The 17,050-nt window shown below is 37.8% G+C and overlaps 2 protein-coding genes across 3 annotated transcripts; one reads left to right on the forward strand and one right to left on the reverse strand.

Moving 5' to 3' along the window:
* The first annotated feature begins 4,963 nt into the window (after window positions 1–4,963).
* LOC127124935 (L-2-hydroxyglutarate dehydrogenase, mitochondrial) lies at window positions 4,964–8,205 on the forward strand. The gene is made up of 5 exons (XM_051054179.1): window positions 4,964–5,436; window positions 6,501–6,782; window positions 6,980–7,413; window positions 7,537–7,696; window positions 7,792–8,205. Exons 1-5 carry the CDS (start codon window positions 5,113–5,115, stop codon window positions 7,900–7,902), a joined length of 1,311 nt encoding a protein of 436 aa, XP_050910136.1. The 5' UTR covers window positions 4,964–5,112; the 3' UTR covers window positions 7,903–8,205.
* A 763-nt stretch (window positions 8,206–8,968) lies between these two features.
* On the reverse strand, window positions 8,969–11,665 carry LOC127124953 (ABSCISIC ACID-INSENSITIVE 5-like protein 2). Of its 2 annotated transcripts, none has more exons than XM_051054180.1 (5): window positions 11,252–11,665; window positions 10,358–11,155; window positions 10,078–10,214; window positions 9,906–9,977; window positions 8,969–9,510 (listed from the first exon to the last, which is right to left on the reverse strand). In XM_051054180.1, exons 2-5 carry the CDS (start codon window positions 11,028–11,030, stop codon window positions 9,430–9,432), a joined length of 963 nt encoding a protein of 320 aa, XP_050910137.1. In that variant the 5' UTR covers window positions 11,031–11,155; window positions 11,252–11,665; the 3' UTR covers window positions 8,969–9,429. The 2 variants fall into 2 exon arrangements, with proteins under 2 accessions (XP_050910137.1, XP_050910138.1); XM_051054181.1 differs by having other exon boundaries at window positions 10,078–10,202; window positions 11,252–11,661.
* Between the last annotated feature and the right edge of the window lie 5,385 nt (window positions 11,666–17,050).

The following is a 17,050-nucleotide window of genomic DNA, read 5'->3' on the forward strand; positions in this document are numbered from 1 at the left end:
GATCAAGCACTGCCATAATCATAAGGTGCGAATTCGAATTTCTCCATTGTGTAAATTGTGATATGCGTTTTAAAGATCATTCAACATAGATCATCATGATATGAATAGTTTTTGATTTGGTTGAGTGTGGTGAGAGGAATCGTGAGTTGAATGTTTGATGTCCAATCTTCTTTTGATCGATCCCGTCGCTACAGTGAGAATTAGGTTAAGCTAGTTACAGATCCTTAATCTATGTGGAGAGACGGTCACGATGATGTATGGCACGAGCATTTTCATTAAGATTCGTTGTTCATGATTTTCTGGGATTTCTGGAGGTGTTCTTGTGAAGAACACGATGAAACTGTGCATTTGATCCATTATTTCGCGTGGCCAGGTTTGAATTGGTGTTTGGCGCCAGCTCTGGCCAATCAGCGAGCGCCAACGCTTCTAAACGATACTACGTCGTTTTGGCCGCGTGCTTTAATATTACGAGAATGCCATTATTCCATTAAATTAGCTTATTTCATTTTCCTTTTTTCATTTCAATTCCATTTTTGATACATGATCTTGTAAAATCCATAACTAGTTCATGTTTTGTCCAAAATTAGTGAGACTTTTTGCATTGTTCTCCTTGTAATGTGTAGAATTTTATCATGATTTTTGTGATTTTTGTGCACGTGTAAAAAATTAAAATGCCTAGGGTTTGTTTGATGGTGTCACATTTGAACATGTTTTGCCATATCTTTCATAAAATGCTGATGCTTTCAAAGAAATGGATGAAATTTTTTGTGCATATTCTGGACTCTTTGGTGGTGATTTTCATGTAGAGTTTGTGTTTTTTTGAATACTTGGTTGAGGAGATATAATTTTTGAATTAAGGTGTGACAATTTGTGTCACACCAAGCTTGATGAATTTCCTGATTTTATTTGCCTTGCCTAGAAACCTTGAATTGAGCCAATTTCTTGCATGGTTAAACATATTTATGTTGAGATGACATGTGAATTTTTCTGGATTTATTGATAGCATTTCCTAATTGATTGGAATTTTTCCCTCTGTTTGGTCATTTTGTTGATTCCATGTGACACATGTTACCATTTGCTTTGTGAAATGCTGATTATTGATTGTATGAGTGTGAAATTTGACATGTGGATTGTAGACACATTATAGGACATCATGCTTTTGATCCCATTCATTTATCATGTATTGTCACTGATTTATGATTTTTGGAAGTTGATGTTTGTTTGGATACCATGTGTTGGCTTGCTTGAATTTGTCTGAACTTCTTGATTTTCATTGACCTACTTCCTTTTGTCCAATTGAGCTGAAATTTGACATGCTATCCCTTGAATGTGTTCTGTTTAGGTGGGAATTTTTGTGGAATTAATTGAATTGTTTTGATATGCTTTTGATTGAGATAGTTCTGTTTGGTCATTTGGAGTTGCAAATTGCATGTTTAATGCTATTTTGTGCATAAAATGATAATGGTGATTGATATGAGCATGGGACCAATTGCATTTACTTCTAAATTGTTTGAATGTGATTTTGGATAATTTTCACTTGCTGTTTTGGATTTTTCATCCCCTTTGGACCCTAGGCTTGGCCTAGTGGTCTTGTTTCTCACTTTTGAATTGGATTTTCAGGTTGAGATGCAAAAGGCTTAAGGAGGAAAATTCAAGTTAATTAAGTTGACTTGTGAATTGTGTAAACTAACTTGTTTTGTGTTGTAGGTTTGATGCTTGAGTTTGAGCTCATGGCTTGCACTTGTGTGCATGAACTTGTGTTTGACTGTACAGATTAACATTTGCTGTTTACTGTTGTTTTGTCTGAGTACTGATGATACTTGATTGATTTCAGGTACATTAAGTCGCTTTAGTTCTTTAAGAACTTGCTTGCTGCTGCTTGGTTTTATAAACCAGTTGAGGTAGACTCTCTTGTCTCCATGTAGTCTGGAAGACCTGGCTTGTTATTTAGCCAGGCAACTGTCTGAAGTCCTCCTTAGGAGGCGATGTTTGTGATTGTTTACCTTTTGTGCCAAGCAGGTAAAGACCTCTATGAGGCAATTGGCGGAATCCAAGGGATATGCAATCTATCCCCCGCTATTCTGTTGAGTCGTCCCTCTGCTCACACCACTGTGTTGATGCATTGGGACACAAACCCAAGATCTTGTACTTTGTACAGTCGAGTCAGAGTCTTGAGCGTAGAAGGGTCCCTCCATTCTGGACCCACGCTCCTTTGTCTGAAGCTCTCCCTGGCCAGGGATAAGAGCTGTGAAGTCTAATCTTCACTCACCTTTCATCTGCTTCACCTTAGCCTCTCAATGGCAAGGTTAAGAGCGAACACTACCTTGTACAGATGACTTGCCTCGGCAGTCCACCCTTGTTTGAGCCTCACTTGACTGGATATAGTGTGTGCTATGTGAAATGTTTGTTTTGTTTTGTTGATGCTTGTATGCTTGCTTTCTTCCTGGATAGGATTAGCTTGCTGTTGTGCAAGTAGGTAGAAACCATAACATAGGGCAATGATGCATGATAACACTAGGCTCGAGTACAGCTCCCTGGTAGTGTGTCTTCCCTTGGTTTCTGGCTAGAATTTCTTTCCCTTTCAGGGGAACTACGTCGCCCTGATCCTCATACCAGATGAGGTACGTAGGCAGGAGACCGAGCGAGGTCTCTCCGGGCACTTTTTTTTCTTTTTTGTGTATGTTTTTCTGTTTCTCCTTGTGTGTCAGGATATGGATGTAAGCCCAGCGATTGGCTGTCCGTATCCTGATTGTGTTTGTTTGGTTCGGAAGCCGATGTAAGTCCAGCGATTGGCATTCGGGTTCCAAGTTTGCCTGTGTTTGTGTGTGTCTTGTTTGGCGTGCGTGAGCCGAACTACGGCAGCTCTGATTCTCGTTCCAGACGAGATACGTAGGCATAGGATGCGATGTCCTAGCGAGCCCTCTTCCTCTTAACCCCACCTGTGTTGTCTTCGGTGAGTGTGTGTGTGATGTTTATTTTAGCAACCTTTTCTTTCTTTTAGAGCGTGGATCCCGTCGAGTACGACGGACGTGAGGGGTGCTAATACCTTCCCCTTGCGTAACCGACTCCCGTACCCTTTCTCTTTGGTCGCGAGACCATGCTTTTCCCAGGTTTACTCTGAGCGTTTCCTTTCCCTTTTTGGGATAAATAACGCGCGGTGGCGGCTCTGTGTTGTTTTTGTTTCAGCCCGCTGGTTGTTTTTCGCGGATGCGACACGGTGTACTTAAGTAGAATACGAAATATGGTAAGGTACCACGCGCTTAAGTGATTTTGGCATATTATAAGATATGAGCCATATACACTTGAGTGGGCTTTTTAGCTTGCAGACCACACAAGTGGTTCTATAAATAGAACTCTTGTGTAGAAGCATTGTGACAGTTGCAATTTCGTTTCTCTCTCTCTCTCTCACTCAAAGCCTTCATTCGTAGCAGCTAGCACTGAGATTGAAGGAATCCGTTCGTGTGGACTGAGTAGAGGCGTTGTCATTGTTCAACGTTCGTGATCGCTCCGTAGATCTGCATCAAAGGTTATAATCGCCACAAAAGGTAACGATTCTATCACTGATCATGTCCATTCGTAAGGATCATTAAAGGAGAAATTTTAAATTCCGTTGCATTTTGGATCGCCCTTCTCCTTCAAAGCCTTTATGTAGATGATTTAATTTTTGTTGGGAATGATGATGTGATGTGTGAAGAGTTTAAGCAATCAATGAAACAAGAATTCGAGATGACTGATCTAGGGAGGATGAGTTTCTTTCTTGGTGTTGAAGTACATCAAAGCATGAAGGGAATCCATCTATGTCAGAAGAAGTATGCTAAGGAAGTGCTTGAATGATTCAGAATGTGGAACTGCAATCCTGTCAAAAATCCTATCGTACCAGGGACCAAACTCTCAATTGAAGGAGAAGGCAAAGATGTGGATGCTATTACATACAAGCAACTCGTGGGCTGCCTTATGTATTTAACAGTCACCAGGCCTGATATGATGTATGTGGTATGTTTAATATCTCGTTTCATGGCCAAACCTTGAGAAGAGCATATGCAGATTGCTAAGAGGGCTTTAAGGTACTTAAGGGGCACTCTGGATTTTGGTCTCTTCTATAAGCGGGAATCTGACTCAATACCAAAGATATATACTGATAGCGATTATGCCAGAGATATAGACGACAGGAAGAGCACGTTAGGATATGTATTTCTACTAAGTAAAGCAGCTGTGTGTTGGAGTTCACGAAAACAAGCTATAGTCACTTTATCCTCGACCGAAGCTGAGTATGTAGCTGCAACATCCTGTGCTTGCCACTGTGTTTGGGTGAAAGGAATTCTTCAACAGTTCAGCACCATGCCTTGTCAGTGTTTCGAGATCTTATGCGATAATAGTTCCTCCATTAAACTCTCAAAAAATCCAGTGATGCATAAGAGGACAAAACATATAGATGTGAGGTATCATTATTTTACGTGATCTTACAAGTCAAGAAGTTGTGAAGCTAGTTTTTTGTGGGACTGAAGAGCAGGTGGCAGATATCATGACTAAACCAATAAAATTGGAGACATTTGTTAAACTAAGAAGCTTGCTTGGGATACAAGTTCGAGAAGATTAAACTGGATGTTTGATTAGCATTTTCAGTTTAAAGGGAGGAATTGTTGGATCTGATGTGTTAGTGTACTAGCTACGATTTAGGATTTCTGTTAGTGATTTAAATTAACCTAGTGTTTTTAGGAGGTGCTGAACACGTTCTATTTTAATGGGTTAGTAGGAGTTTGTTTCAGTCTTTTCTCTCTACGTTCTATTCCTATTTTTCTACAATTATTTTTGCTATTTCAATTTTTATTTTGTAGACTATTTAAGCCATATTTCAATATTAAATAAAACAGTCTGTGATTTTACAGAAAGTTACCTTAGTGTTTCTCTTTTAACAATAGCTCACTCTAGTCCTTAATATTAAAAAAAAAATCTTAAAAAGACTAACTTATTGCAAAAGGCGAAACCATGATTAACCAAATTTGCCCAATAAATCGAAAACAATAAAATCCAAGTTCATAATTTATAGTAATTCTCTATCAACGATTAATCTAATCGAAAAGCATAACAAAATTAGCATCCGAGTGAGTTGCAATGCTGAAGAAAACAATTCAAACATTGGAACGATGTAATGTTCATATGAAATGGAATCACTTATTTGGCAGTTCTGTCAGAAACATTAGCAGTGCCAGTACTACTCAAAATGATTCAACAACCTCGTACTCTGTTCCGAGGGAGAAAGTGGATTGTGTGGTCATAGGAGCTGGCGTGGTTGGAATAGCAGTTGCAACAGCGCTAGCACTCAAGGGTAGAGAGGTAATTGTCATTGAATCAGGACCTAGTTTTGGTACTGGAACTAGTTCTCGAAATAGTGAAGTTGTTCATGCTGGAATTTACTACCCTCGTGATTCTTTTAAGGTTGGTGTGTTTTTTTGTTATTAAAGTTTTCATTTTTATGTAAACCCATTAATAAAGTTCGCATTTTTATGTTTTTGATTGTTGTTAAATCTTGATATTGCGTTAGTTTTGTGAGAAAATCAAATTGGGTTGGTGAGTTTTAACCTAAAAGCTGGAACTCCAAAGTGTGTTTGTAGGGTTGAGCCAAGTTTTAAATAATGACCGTTGTTGCGTAAATGCTTTTGTGATTTCGGTTGGTACAGGTGTTGCGACATTGATTTTGCCCGTAGCAGTGTGAATTAATCATAGTTTGTTCTTTATCATAAAAATGGTTGCGGCCGAGGTAACAAACCGTTTTTTATAACCTTGGAGATTTTAAGAGATTATTTAATTTATTAGGCCAAAGAGGAATGATTATTGTAAATTAGGGAGCAATGTGTTGGGAGATTTCATTATGCATTGGAAGTTGAGTTGAATGCAACATTGAACATTGGGGCAATTCGTGTAGTTTGATCCATTGAAGTTATATGGTAGGAAGCATGGCTATATTTCATTTTTGCGTTAGATTTCAGAAGTGAACTGTTGCAGTAAATTACCTAGGTTTAGGACCATTTCAAAGTTTAAACTTTCTGTTGTGGACGCAGTTATCAGGGTTGTCTTAAGTTTTCGGAGGCCCCGTGTAGATTAGTCGTATTTTATGAGGGCATATTTGGTCATTGTTTAACCGTGTCAAAATTTTAGGTTTTGGGTGGTAACCTGCTTTGCACGCCCTCAAAGACGGTCTTAATAGATATGTTTTGCGATTGGTGATATCGTTTAAAATTGTTACTGATGCACCAACAGTTGCGATGCAGGCGCTACTAGTATATCATAAACTTTGACTTTACCGCCGAGTTATGGTTGTGTGCTGACAATCATTTAAAACCCTGAGATATTCTTTCTGCTTGCAAAGTGAAAGTAGCAAATAGTTTTTTACACTCTTGAGTATTTCTCTTTTCTTAGTCTTTTCCCGTGCAGTTAACCAAAACATGACGGTAGTTTTTCCCGTCTTTTTGTTTAGAATTTAATTCAATCTTCTTTTGCAGGCAATTTTTTGTGTAAAAGGAAGAGAAATGTTATACGAGTATTGCTCAAAGCACGACATTCCACATGAGCAAACCGGTAAGCTTATAGTGGCTACTCGATCCTCCGAGATTCCAAAGTTAAATGACATCTTAAACCATGGTATTCAGAACGGTGTTGACGGTTTGAAAGTGATGAATGGTGTCGATGCCATGAAAATGGAACCCGAATTGCAATGCGTGAAAGCAATACTATCACCTCTCTCCGGGATTGTTGATTCGCATTCCTTAATGCTTTCTTTAGTGGTATGCATTTCTAGCTTCTTTTACCATGTTGTTAAGATGAACTAACATATCAACATTTGGATAAATTAAGTGTTTTCGATCGCGGATAACGTAAAATAACAGTTTGTTCATATTCCACTATGCTACCGTGCTATAGCGACGCTGCAGCTGCTATTTGACAACATTTTGTATTAAATACCGTACCGTCATTGGTTCAGGGGGAAGCTGAAAATCACAGAACAACCTTCACATACAATTCAACCGTCATCGGCGGACATATAGAAGGAAATGAGATTTGTCTCCATATATCGGAAACAAAGAGTCTTAAGGAATGGAATGAGACATCGATTTTGCAACCAGAATTATTACTTATTCCTAAACTTGTAGTAAACTCTGCAGGCCTTAGTGCCCCTGCCCTTGCAAAAAGATTTACCGGCCTAGAAAACCGAGTTATTCCTCCTGCATATTACGCGCGTGGTTGCTACTTCACGTTGTCGAATACGAAAGCTCCTTTCAGACGTTTGCTATACCCTATACCGGAAGACGGTGGACTTGGAGTGCATGTTACTTTAGACTTGAATGGTCAGGTCAAGTTTGGTCCGGATGTTGAATGGATCGACGGTGTTGATGATATCTCAAGCTTTCAAAATAAGTACTTCCTAATAAACTTTCATCTGCATACTTTTGAATTTCTTTAATATCTGCTTTATATGATCCATAACAACATTTTCTCGTGTCTAACATGGCTAAACGCCATGGTAACCATTGATCATAGGTTCGACTACTCAGTACATGCAAACCGTGCCGAGAAGTTTTATCCAGAGATAAGAAAATACTATCCGAATCTAAAAGATGGATCTTTGGAACCAGGATATTCGGGGATCCGGCCTAAACTTTCGGGACCCTATCAGTCACCTGTTGATTTTGTTATACAGGTTAATACACTTACACCTTTCTATGGACAGTTTTGTGTAAGATATTAGATTTCAAATTTTCGATACGATTTCTTCGTTCTATTTAATTTTTGCAGGGAGAGGACATTCATGGGATACCTGGACTTGTTAATCTTTTTGGAATTGAGTCACCTGGTTTAACATCAAGCTTGGCAATTGCAGATTTCATTTCTACTAAATTTTTGTGATGATATAGAGGCATGCAGCATGGAACCTGTAGTTACATGACATAACCAAAAGACACATACATGACAAAGTCTTGCAATTATAAGCTAAAATTGTTGTATGAGATGATTGAAACCATAACAATAATGCTATCTCACAACAATGCAACAAATAAGGTCTTATCTTTTGTTAGATAGCATGTTTAGCATACATAACATGTATTTATTGTGTAAATGATACTTGGTTTATCACTAGTATGGAGTTATAAGGTTGGTTTTGTGGAGGATTAAGGAGTTACTCACTCCGTTCCCCTGTCATTTCATTGATTCATTTAGAATAAAAAAGTGTTTTGATTCATTTAGAATAAAAAAGTGTTTTAAAATGAATGACTCATTTCAATTTTCAATACACTTTTTCAATTTTATCCTCTAATAATTCATTCAAGAAATGCCTAAAGTTAGAGAACTTTCTCTCTATCTGACTCTAATAATCCACCAAAGGTGCTTAAAGTTAGAGAAAGATAGAGAATCTCAATCCCTATTCGAATCAAAAAGCTTCTTATACTCCATCCCTTTTGTATATACCAAATGGGAGACACATTTTCATTTTCATATAGTGCTTTCCTCCACTAAAATTGATGTGCTTCCACTTGAACACATTGAGATAAGAATATTTGTTAGTCAAATAAAAATATTCTTAAACGAGTGCTAATATTTTATATTTTCAATACTATAATATCTATTATTAAATTCCAAGTCTATCTCAAAGCTAATCCTATGTGTAGTACACTTAAGTCAACAAAACTTACAAATCATGTGATTAACAATTAATAAAGATAATTTTATAAAATTATTATAGTCTTCTAATTCAAATTGGCCAACAAAAATATGTGATGCTGCTCCACTAGAGTCCATTCACACAAGTCAAAAGAACTTTGTTGCTCTCATTGATCCAATCAGGGTCACATCAATCAATTGGAAAATTTTAATTTGAAATAGAAGAACAAAATTCACAAATTGAGAATTGAAATCCTTATTTGTTTAGATCATATTTTTCATGAAACAAATAAGGTCAAAAAAGTACATTCACTTGATAAACAATTAATCATTTACTAGCAAGCAATAATCATTCACTTATGTAACCAAATTCGACTCTTTTACAAACTTCTTCACACTAACAGCAAGTACTTTCTACTTGAAATTAAATAGTTAAAAGTTCAACTTGTCTAAGCAAATACAATGGAGCAATGACAGAGCAGTCAATTACGGCATTGTCCCGCTATAGCTATCCCACTTTTGGGGCTGACTGTTCCGCGCCGCTATCTGAGATTGACTACTCTGGCAATAAGTTACAAAAATGATCATATAGAAAAAGAAAATGGTAGTTAATCCACAAGTAGCTCCAGAATTAGACTCAAATATATATCATAATTCAGACTTGATAACAATATAGATACAACAAAACTTTAGTGGTAAATGCACTTCCAACTGCATAGAAACTTGTTTGAGACTCAAATGCATAATGCACATGAGAACTGTGATAGCATGACATCAGAAGGATGCTGAATTAGTTCTGCGAAGCTGATTCTTAGGCTCGGGTGGTGGCGCACATGGCACCTCCTTCTCTATCTCCTGTAACAACGAAAATATTACCGTGAGTAGATATGAATTATCTTAGTAGATGAATAACATGTATACGCGCATTGTATAGCTTTCTATGCCACAGTTCCAACCCTCATTCATTGAAATCCAATCAATCTGTCTATTAAATAACATGGACAAAGAAATCGTTACTAAACCAGAGGCCATTCCTGTTTATGAAACAATCTTTTATTATCTTCTAGCGCTATAACTTTCGAAGAAAATAGGCATAGTGATAAATATTAAGGAACATAGACCGACAACAATACATAAAATTGGACAGAAGTGACTGCCAGCCAAGGACATACACAGAAGCAAGAGATACCAAAATCAGTTCAATGGCGCGAATAACTAGAATGCATATTCATGAAGGCACAGAAACATACATTCTGTCGTCTAAGCCTTTCGTTTTCTTCTTCTAAGCGCGAAACTTTAAGTTCCAGTTCTTGTGTATAGGCCTGTTGATTCCATTGGCACAGATATTTCCTTGTATCAAAAATTAAAATAAAGAAAGACTTCAAAGATATAACACCATACACACAGAAGAAAGAGAATAACCTGTCTTCTAGCTCGTGACCGAGCAGCAGATTCCCGATTTTTAATCATCCTCTTTTGCCTCCTCTCCACAGTTTTCTCTACCACTATACCTGAAGCAACCCTTTTTCGACCTAGTGTTTGTGTATCTGAAAAAACACCTGATAAAGGCGTGAGGCTTTGGAAAAATAGAAGGAGAAAAATACTAAGAACATCGAACATTGTTGATAATAACTAGATAAACCGAAATATTCTAGCATAATATCAAAATACTACAAGATATTATTTTATTTTCTAACAGTACCCATTAAAGAAGACGGTGACATTGCTGCATCCAAAACTGGATTCCTTGCAACTTGAAAAGGTTGTTGAATGGCATGAACAGCCATAAAAGCAGGCATCAAATGCTTTTCATGCTGATGCTGTGGAGGCTGCTGCGTCGTCAAAGGAAGCTGAAATTGCATCCAATGATGATCATGCAGTGATACATTTTGCCGAGAATCCTCACTCGAACTAACTCTTAACAAATCACCGCCTTCCTTATTATGAAAAGATTCACCAACAACACCAGCTTTCACCAAGAAATCCTCCAAAGTCATTTCACCGAGTGTTTGTTGTCTTTCGCGCGCTTCCATATCCCTATCAACACCCCTCTTCTTTACTTGCATATCTTTCCATACTTCATCAACAGTTTTCTTGCTAATATCACCAGATAATGTTAAACTTCCCTGTCGATTCATCTCGCTATGTTGATTCTGCTGCATGTTAGCAGCACCATCTCTACCGAAATCAGAAACCTCGCCAGCTTCAACACTCCACACACTCTTGAGAAGCTCATCAAGGTTCATACTTCCAAGTGGTTTCCCTAAATTACCAAGATGGTTTTGTACTTCATCAAGGGTTAGATTATACAAAGATCCTGACCTAGATAAAGGTGCAGTCTTTGACTCTTGAACTGTTCCACTTTGAGACACCATTTTTTTCTCCAAGACTCACCAAAAGCCTATAACTCTATATCTTCCATTTCTAAACCTAATTTAACCCTTTACTCAAAACCCACTTCAATCTCTATTTGGTTGTTACTAGTTAGCAACAAAATGAACTGAAAAGCCAAAAATAAAGTTTCTAAGAAGCAAGTTTTGTATCTAAAGGCATAAACTTGAAAGAGAAAAAAGGGACAGAAGAGAACAGAACATACCTGGAAAATGAAATCAATTTTCTTTGAAGTTAGGTAACAGAGACAATTTCACAAACACAAAGCATGCAATTTTGGAAAGGGGTTTAAAGGGTGTAGTTAATAATTGGTTCCAAAAGAAGAAGAAAAAAAGAGCAAGATCAGGTTAAAAAGGAATCAAATGCTACAGAACAGATGCTCCACAAACATAGGATTATAGTGTTTGAGAGAGAGAGTGAAAAAGTCATAAACTAATTATGCATGTCATTTTTCTAATTCTATCATCATCATCACACTATGCACTAAAGAATTAAAAAAACAGACATGGATGCTGCAAAAACCTTAGCACAAACAAAACACTTGTGAGAAAGTGGAACATTCCTTAGGAGAGAACATTGCTTACACTAACCTAAAAAAGGAAACTCAAGTAAGTGTTTGGGTTGAGTAAAAAAAGAAATTGGAATTTCTTATCTCACCCCTATAAAATAGAAAAACACTATATTAAAAATTCAATATGTCTTTCAATTTTCAGATATATTTTTGGATGCCCTTATTTTAAGTCAAAAGGTTAAAATTTATCCGGATATGTATTTCGAAATATTTTAAAATATATTTTGAAAGATCAATTTTAAAAATTTATTGATCTGGTGATGTATATTCGTTAAGGATTTACGGAGATGCATCTATGTAACATGTTATAAAATATTTTACTGATATATTAAAAAGTGATGTTTACATGTTACATCTACATGCTTTAAATAAGAGAGAATAGAAGACCTAATGGGCTTTGACTAATGGGCCTCATTACTAATAGAAATAATTACTATTTACAATCTAATATTTACAACACTCCCCCTCAAGCTGGTGAATGGATATCTATCATTCCCAGCTTGCAAGTAAGTTGCCTGAATCTTTCTGTTGGTAAGCCTTTTGTTAACACATCTGCCAGTTGATGCCCGGAAGGAACGTAAGATGTAGTTATCAGTCCACTATCCAACTTCTCTTTGATAAAATGTCGGTCAATCTCAATGTGTTTAGTCCTGTCATGCTGAACAGGATTATGAGCAATACTAATAGCCGATTTATTGTCACAAAACAATGTCATAGGACCTTCACATTGTATCTTTAAGTCTTCTAGAATTTGTTTCATCCACAATAGCTCACAAATTCCTAATGCCATAGCTCTAAATTCTGCCTCGGCGCTTGATCGAGCAACTACACTTTGCTTCTTACTCTTCCAAGCTACAAGGTTACCACACAGAAAAGTACAATAGTCTGACGTAGATCTTCTGTCACTCACTGATCCGGCATAATCCGCATCAGTGTAAGTCTCCATAGTTAGATTTCCACCTCTTTTAAACAAAAGTCCTCTCCCTGGAGTTGCTTTAAGATATTGTAGAACGCGGTCTACAGCCTGCAAATGTCTCACCCTCGGATCATGCATGAATTGGCTCACCACACTGACTGCATATGCCAAATCTGGTCTAGTGTGTGCCAAGTAAATCAATTTTCCCACTAATCTCTGATATTGACCCTTGTCAACTTTGTCACTTTCCTCCTCAAAGCTTATCCTGTGATTTTGTTCAATGGGAACACTTGCAGGTTTGCATCCAAGTTTGCCAGTTTCCTGCAAAAGATCAAGCACATACTTCCTTTGAGAAATAAAGATGCCTTGCTTTGAGTAGGCTACCTCAATTCCCAAGAAATACTTGAGTTGCCCAAGGTCTTTCATCTCAAACTCTGCTGATAATTTCTCTTTGAGGAAATGTCTCTCAGTCAAATCATCTCCTGTAACAATAATATCATCAACATAAACAAGAAGTATAGTCAGTTTTCCTCCTTGTGAATGTTTAAAAAATAAAGTGTGGTCTCCTTGACTTTGCTTATAGCCCAAACACATCATTACCTTTGTGAATCTTCCAAACCATGCCCGAGGGGACTGCTTTAGTCCATATAAGGCTTTCTTCAATTTACACACCTTGTTAGCTCCATTTGTTATGCCAACACCTGGTGGAATCTCCATATACACTTCTTCCTCTAAGTCTCCATGCAAGAACGCATTTTTAACATCAAACTGTTGCAATTCCCATCCACATGAAGCAGCAAGAGATAGTAAAATTCGAACAGTATTCATCTTTGCCACTGGGGCAAATGTCTCCTCATAATCAATACCATACATCTGAGTATAACCTTTTGCCACTAGTCTTGCTTTGTACCGATCAAGTGTACCATCAGATTTGTACTTTACAGTATAGATTCATCTGCATCCAACTGGACTTTTGTCTCTTTTCCTTTCAATAATCTCCTAAGTACCATTTTTTTCAAGTGCTCTCATTTCCTCATCCATAGCTTGGACCCAATTTTTATTTTGCAATGCTTCTTCAACAGATGATGGGATTTTCACAGAATCAACAGCTGTAACAAAACTTTGATATTGTGTGGAAAGATGTTTAGTGGAGACATATTGAGAGATAGGGTGTCGATATAGGGAGGGACAAGATCTTTTATCCTTCCTCAAAGCAATGGGTAAATCAACTGGATTAGTGTCACAAGTATCAGAAATGGCACAATCATCACTGGAGGAATCATTTTCAGTACTTACCTCCGGTTCAGGCGATTGAATTTGTTTCTGGAGAAGGTCAGGTTTACTTCTTCTCTGATACACTAGAGTTGGTGCTGGAGGTGCTGATTCCTGTAAAACAGAAGGCCTTGAAGGACCAAGAACACTTACTGGCTCAGATTCAGGTGTTGAACTAGGACTCAAACTCAAACTAGGTGACAACTCGGGTTCAAGAGAGGGAACACTAATAGGTGTTCTAGGGAGGCTAGGACCAAGGATCAGAAACTCGGACTCAGACTCTGACTCTGACTCTAAGTCACTTATGTTCTCCCCCTGAGACTGAGAACGAGTGAAATATGACACATTTTCATGAAAGGTGACATCTTTGGAGACAAAGAATTTTCGACTCGAGGGATGATAACATTTGTACCCTCTTTTGTTGGGTGCATAACCCAGAAAGATACATCTGACAGCACGGGGATCCAATTTGTTGCGATATTGTTTGTGAACATGAACAAAAGCAACACAACCAAAAATGCGAGACTCAAGAGTGTGTAAGATAGGAACAGATGGAAAACGTGAAAGCATAAATTGGGCAGGACTTTGATTACCTAACACTCGAGATGGGACCCGGTTAATCAGATAGGCAGCAGTAAGAATTGCCTCACCCCAATAAGAGGTAGGAACAGACATTTAAAAAAGGAGAGATCTAGCAACTTCAAGTAAATGACGATTTTTTCTTTCTGCGACACCGTTTTGTTGTGGGGTGTCAACACATGTGAATTCATGGAGAATGCCATGTTTACTAGTGAAGTTGGAAAAGGTATGATTGACATATTCTTTACCATTGTCAGAACGAATTCTTTTTATGCCTTTCCCAAATTGCGTTTGTACCATATTATAAAATTGGATAAATATTTGTGGTACTTCGGATTTAGTATTCATCAAGAAAATCCAAGTTACCCGAGTACAATCATCAATAAATGAGACAAACCATTTTGCACCAAAAATATTAGAGGTAGGGGCAGGTCCCCAAACATCAGAATGAATAAAATCAAAAGGTTCATCACTTTTATTAAAACTGGAAGGAAAAGATACACGATTGTGTTTTGCCAACTGACAAACATCACACTTAAAAGACTCAACAGAATGGTGTAAGAACAACGACGGGAACATAGACTTAATTATATAAAATGGAGGATGACCGAGACGCTTGTGCTGAAGCCAAATTTGTGAGGCTGAAGAGGAAGACTGAGACTGGAAACAGGAGGACAACACCTTTGGATGGTCATCAGAGAAGTAGTATAACCCTTCCTTTTCCTTAGCAATTCCAATCGTCTGCCCCGTGGTAAGGTCCTGAAAAACACAATGGGACATAGAAAAAATTACTTTACAATTCAGATCACGGGTAAGCTTATGGATGGAAATTAAATTGTGGGAAAGTGTGGGAACATGAAGCACAGATTGCAACTGGAATGGAGGTTGCAAGTCAATATTTCCAGTGCCAACAACACAAGCATGAGAGCCATCAGCAACAGTGATATAAGGAATACTCGAAGGTGTGGTATAAGAGCATAATAATGTGGAATCAAATGTCATATGATTAGTAGCACCAGAGTCAAGAATCCACGCATTCTTAGGAATATTACCACAAACAGTAAGAGATCGGGAACACAAACTCTTACCAGTAACTGCTAGAGACCCAGAACCAGAAGGCTTACTCATGGAGTCAAGCATAGATTTCAACCGTTCCACATCATTCTGACTGAAGGAGGAAAGATCAGTTCCCCTCTTTTCAAAGCTTTCAGTATCCTGGACATGTGTAGCAACATGTGCCTGATACTGGTGCATGTTGCGAGAACCGCCACCTCGGCTAAGAACCTGCTCCCTCCCATGAAGTTTGAAACACCTATCCTTTGTATGCCCTGATCGGTTACAATGCTCACAATAGAATTTGTCACGAACATTCTTGGATGATGATGGTGGTGGTCCTTGTCTTGTTGTTTTGCTAGCTACTAATGCTGACACATCCGGGGGCTGTTCATGAAGCATAGCTTGACGACGGGTTTCCTCACTACGGACAGTGTAAAAAACTTCATTAAGATCAGGAAATTTTTCCTTACCCAAAATCTGCACCCGAATAGGGTCAAATTCAGCATTAAGGCCTGCTAGGAAATCAAAGATCCTATCCCGCTCAACAACAGTATTCAAGGTGGCAGTATCCTTGCTGCACTCCATCTTCAAATTCTGATACTGATCCAACTCAATCCAAAAACCATTAAGAACTCCAAAATACTCAGTGATCGAAAGATTTCCCTGCTTAGTGTTGAAGATTTTCCTCTTTAAATCATAACAAGCAGACATATCTTGTTTCATGGAATAACTGCGACGAAGATACTCCCAAACTGCCTTTGCACTTGAGAGATACATGCAATTTCTACTAATTTCTGGAGATATGGAGTTCCAAAGCCAAGTAATAATAGCAGAATCATCTTTATCCCAGGAAGGGAAGTTAGGAGCAGTAACCAGAGGAGGATTTCCTTCAATATGATCAAGCATGTCGCAACATTTAAGAGTGTGTCTGATGAACTGATACCATTGAAAATAATTTTTGCCGGTAAGCCAATAACCTTTTTGAACGACAAAATCCTTAGCATTAAATGGGGTTGGTGGATTTGTGGGAGGTGGAGGTGGAGGTGGAGGTGGAGGTGGTTGATCGTTAATAATCTCAGCCATTGAAAGGACAATCGAGAGAAAACAAACCAAGAAACAGGATGGGTTAGGGTTTCAAAGATGAGTGAACAAAAACAAGAAGCACGCAAAACAACAATGACCCAAACACCCAAAAACAACAACAAACTGCAAACTGCAGTAAAAAAAAACTCCGCTACAAGGCGGCTAGGGTTTAGGCGGAAGCGAATCCCCCAAAATCGGGAGCTCTTGATACCATGTTATAAAATATTTTACTGATATATTAAAAAGTGATGCTTACATGTTACATCTACATGCTTTAAATAAGAGAGAATAGAAGACCTAATGGGCTTTGACTAATGGGTCTCATTACTAATAGAAATAATTACTATTTACAATCTAATATTTACAACATAACATATCATAACAGATGCATCTTCGTTTAGTTTTATGGTTACTCAGATGAACAATACTATTTCTAATCTTAGGAACATGCATGCCTTCCTTTAGTATTAAAGTCTTTCCGAAGGTAAAATATAACTTCACATTCAAATTCCAACAACATTATGACG

Source organism: Lathyrus oleraceus, chromosome 1, assembly GCF_024323335.1.
Source record: "Lathyrus oleraceus cultivar Zhongwan6 chromosome 1, CAAS_Psat_ZW6_1.0, whole genome shotgun sequence".
NCBI lineage: Eukaryota > Viridiplantae > Streptophyta > Magnoliopsida > Fabales > Fabaceae > Lathyrus > Lathyrus oleraceus.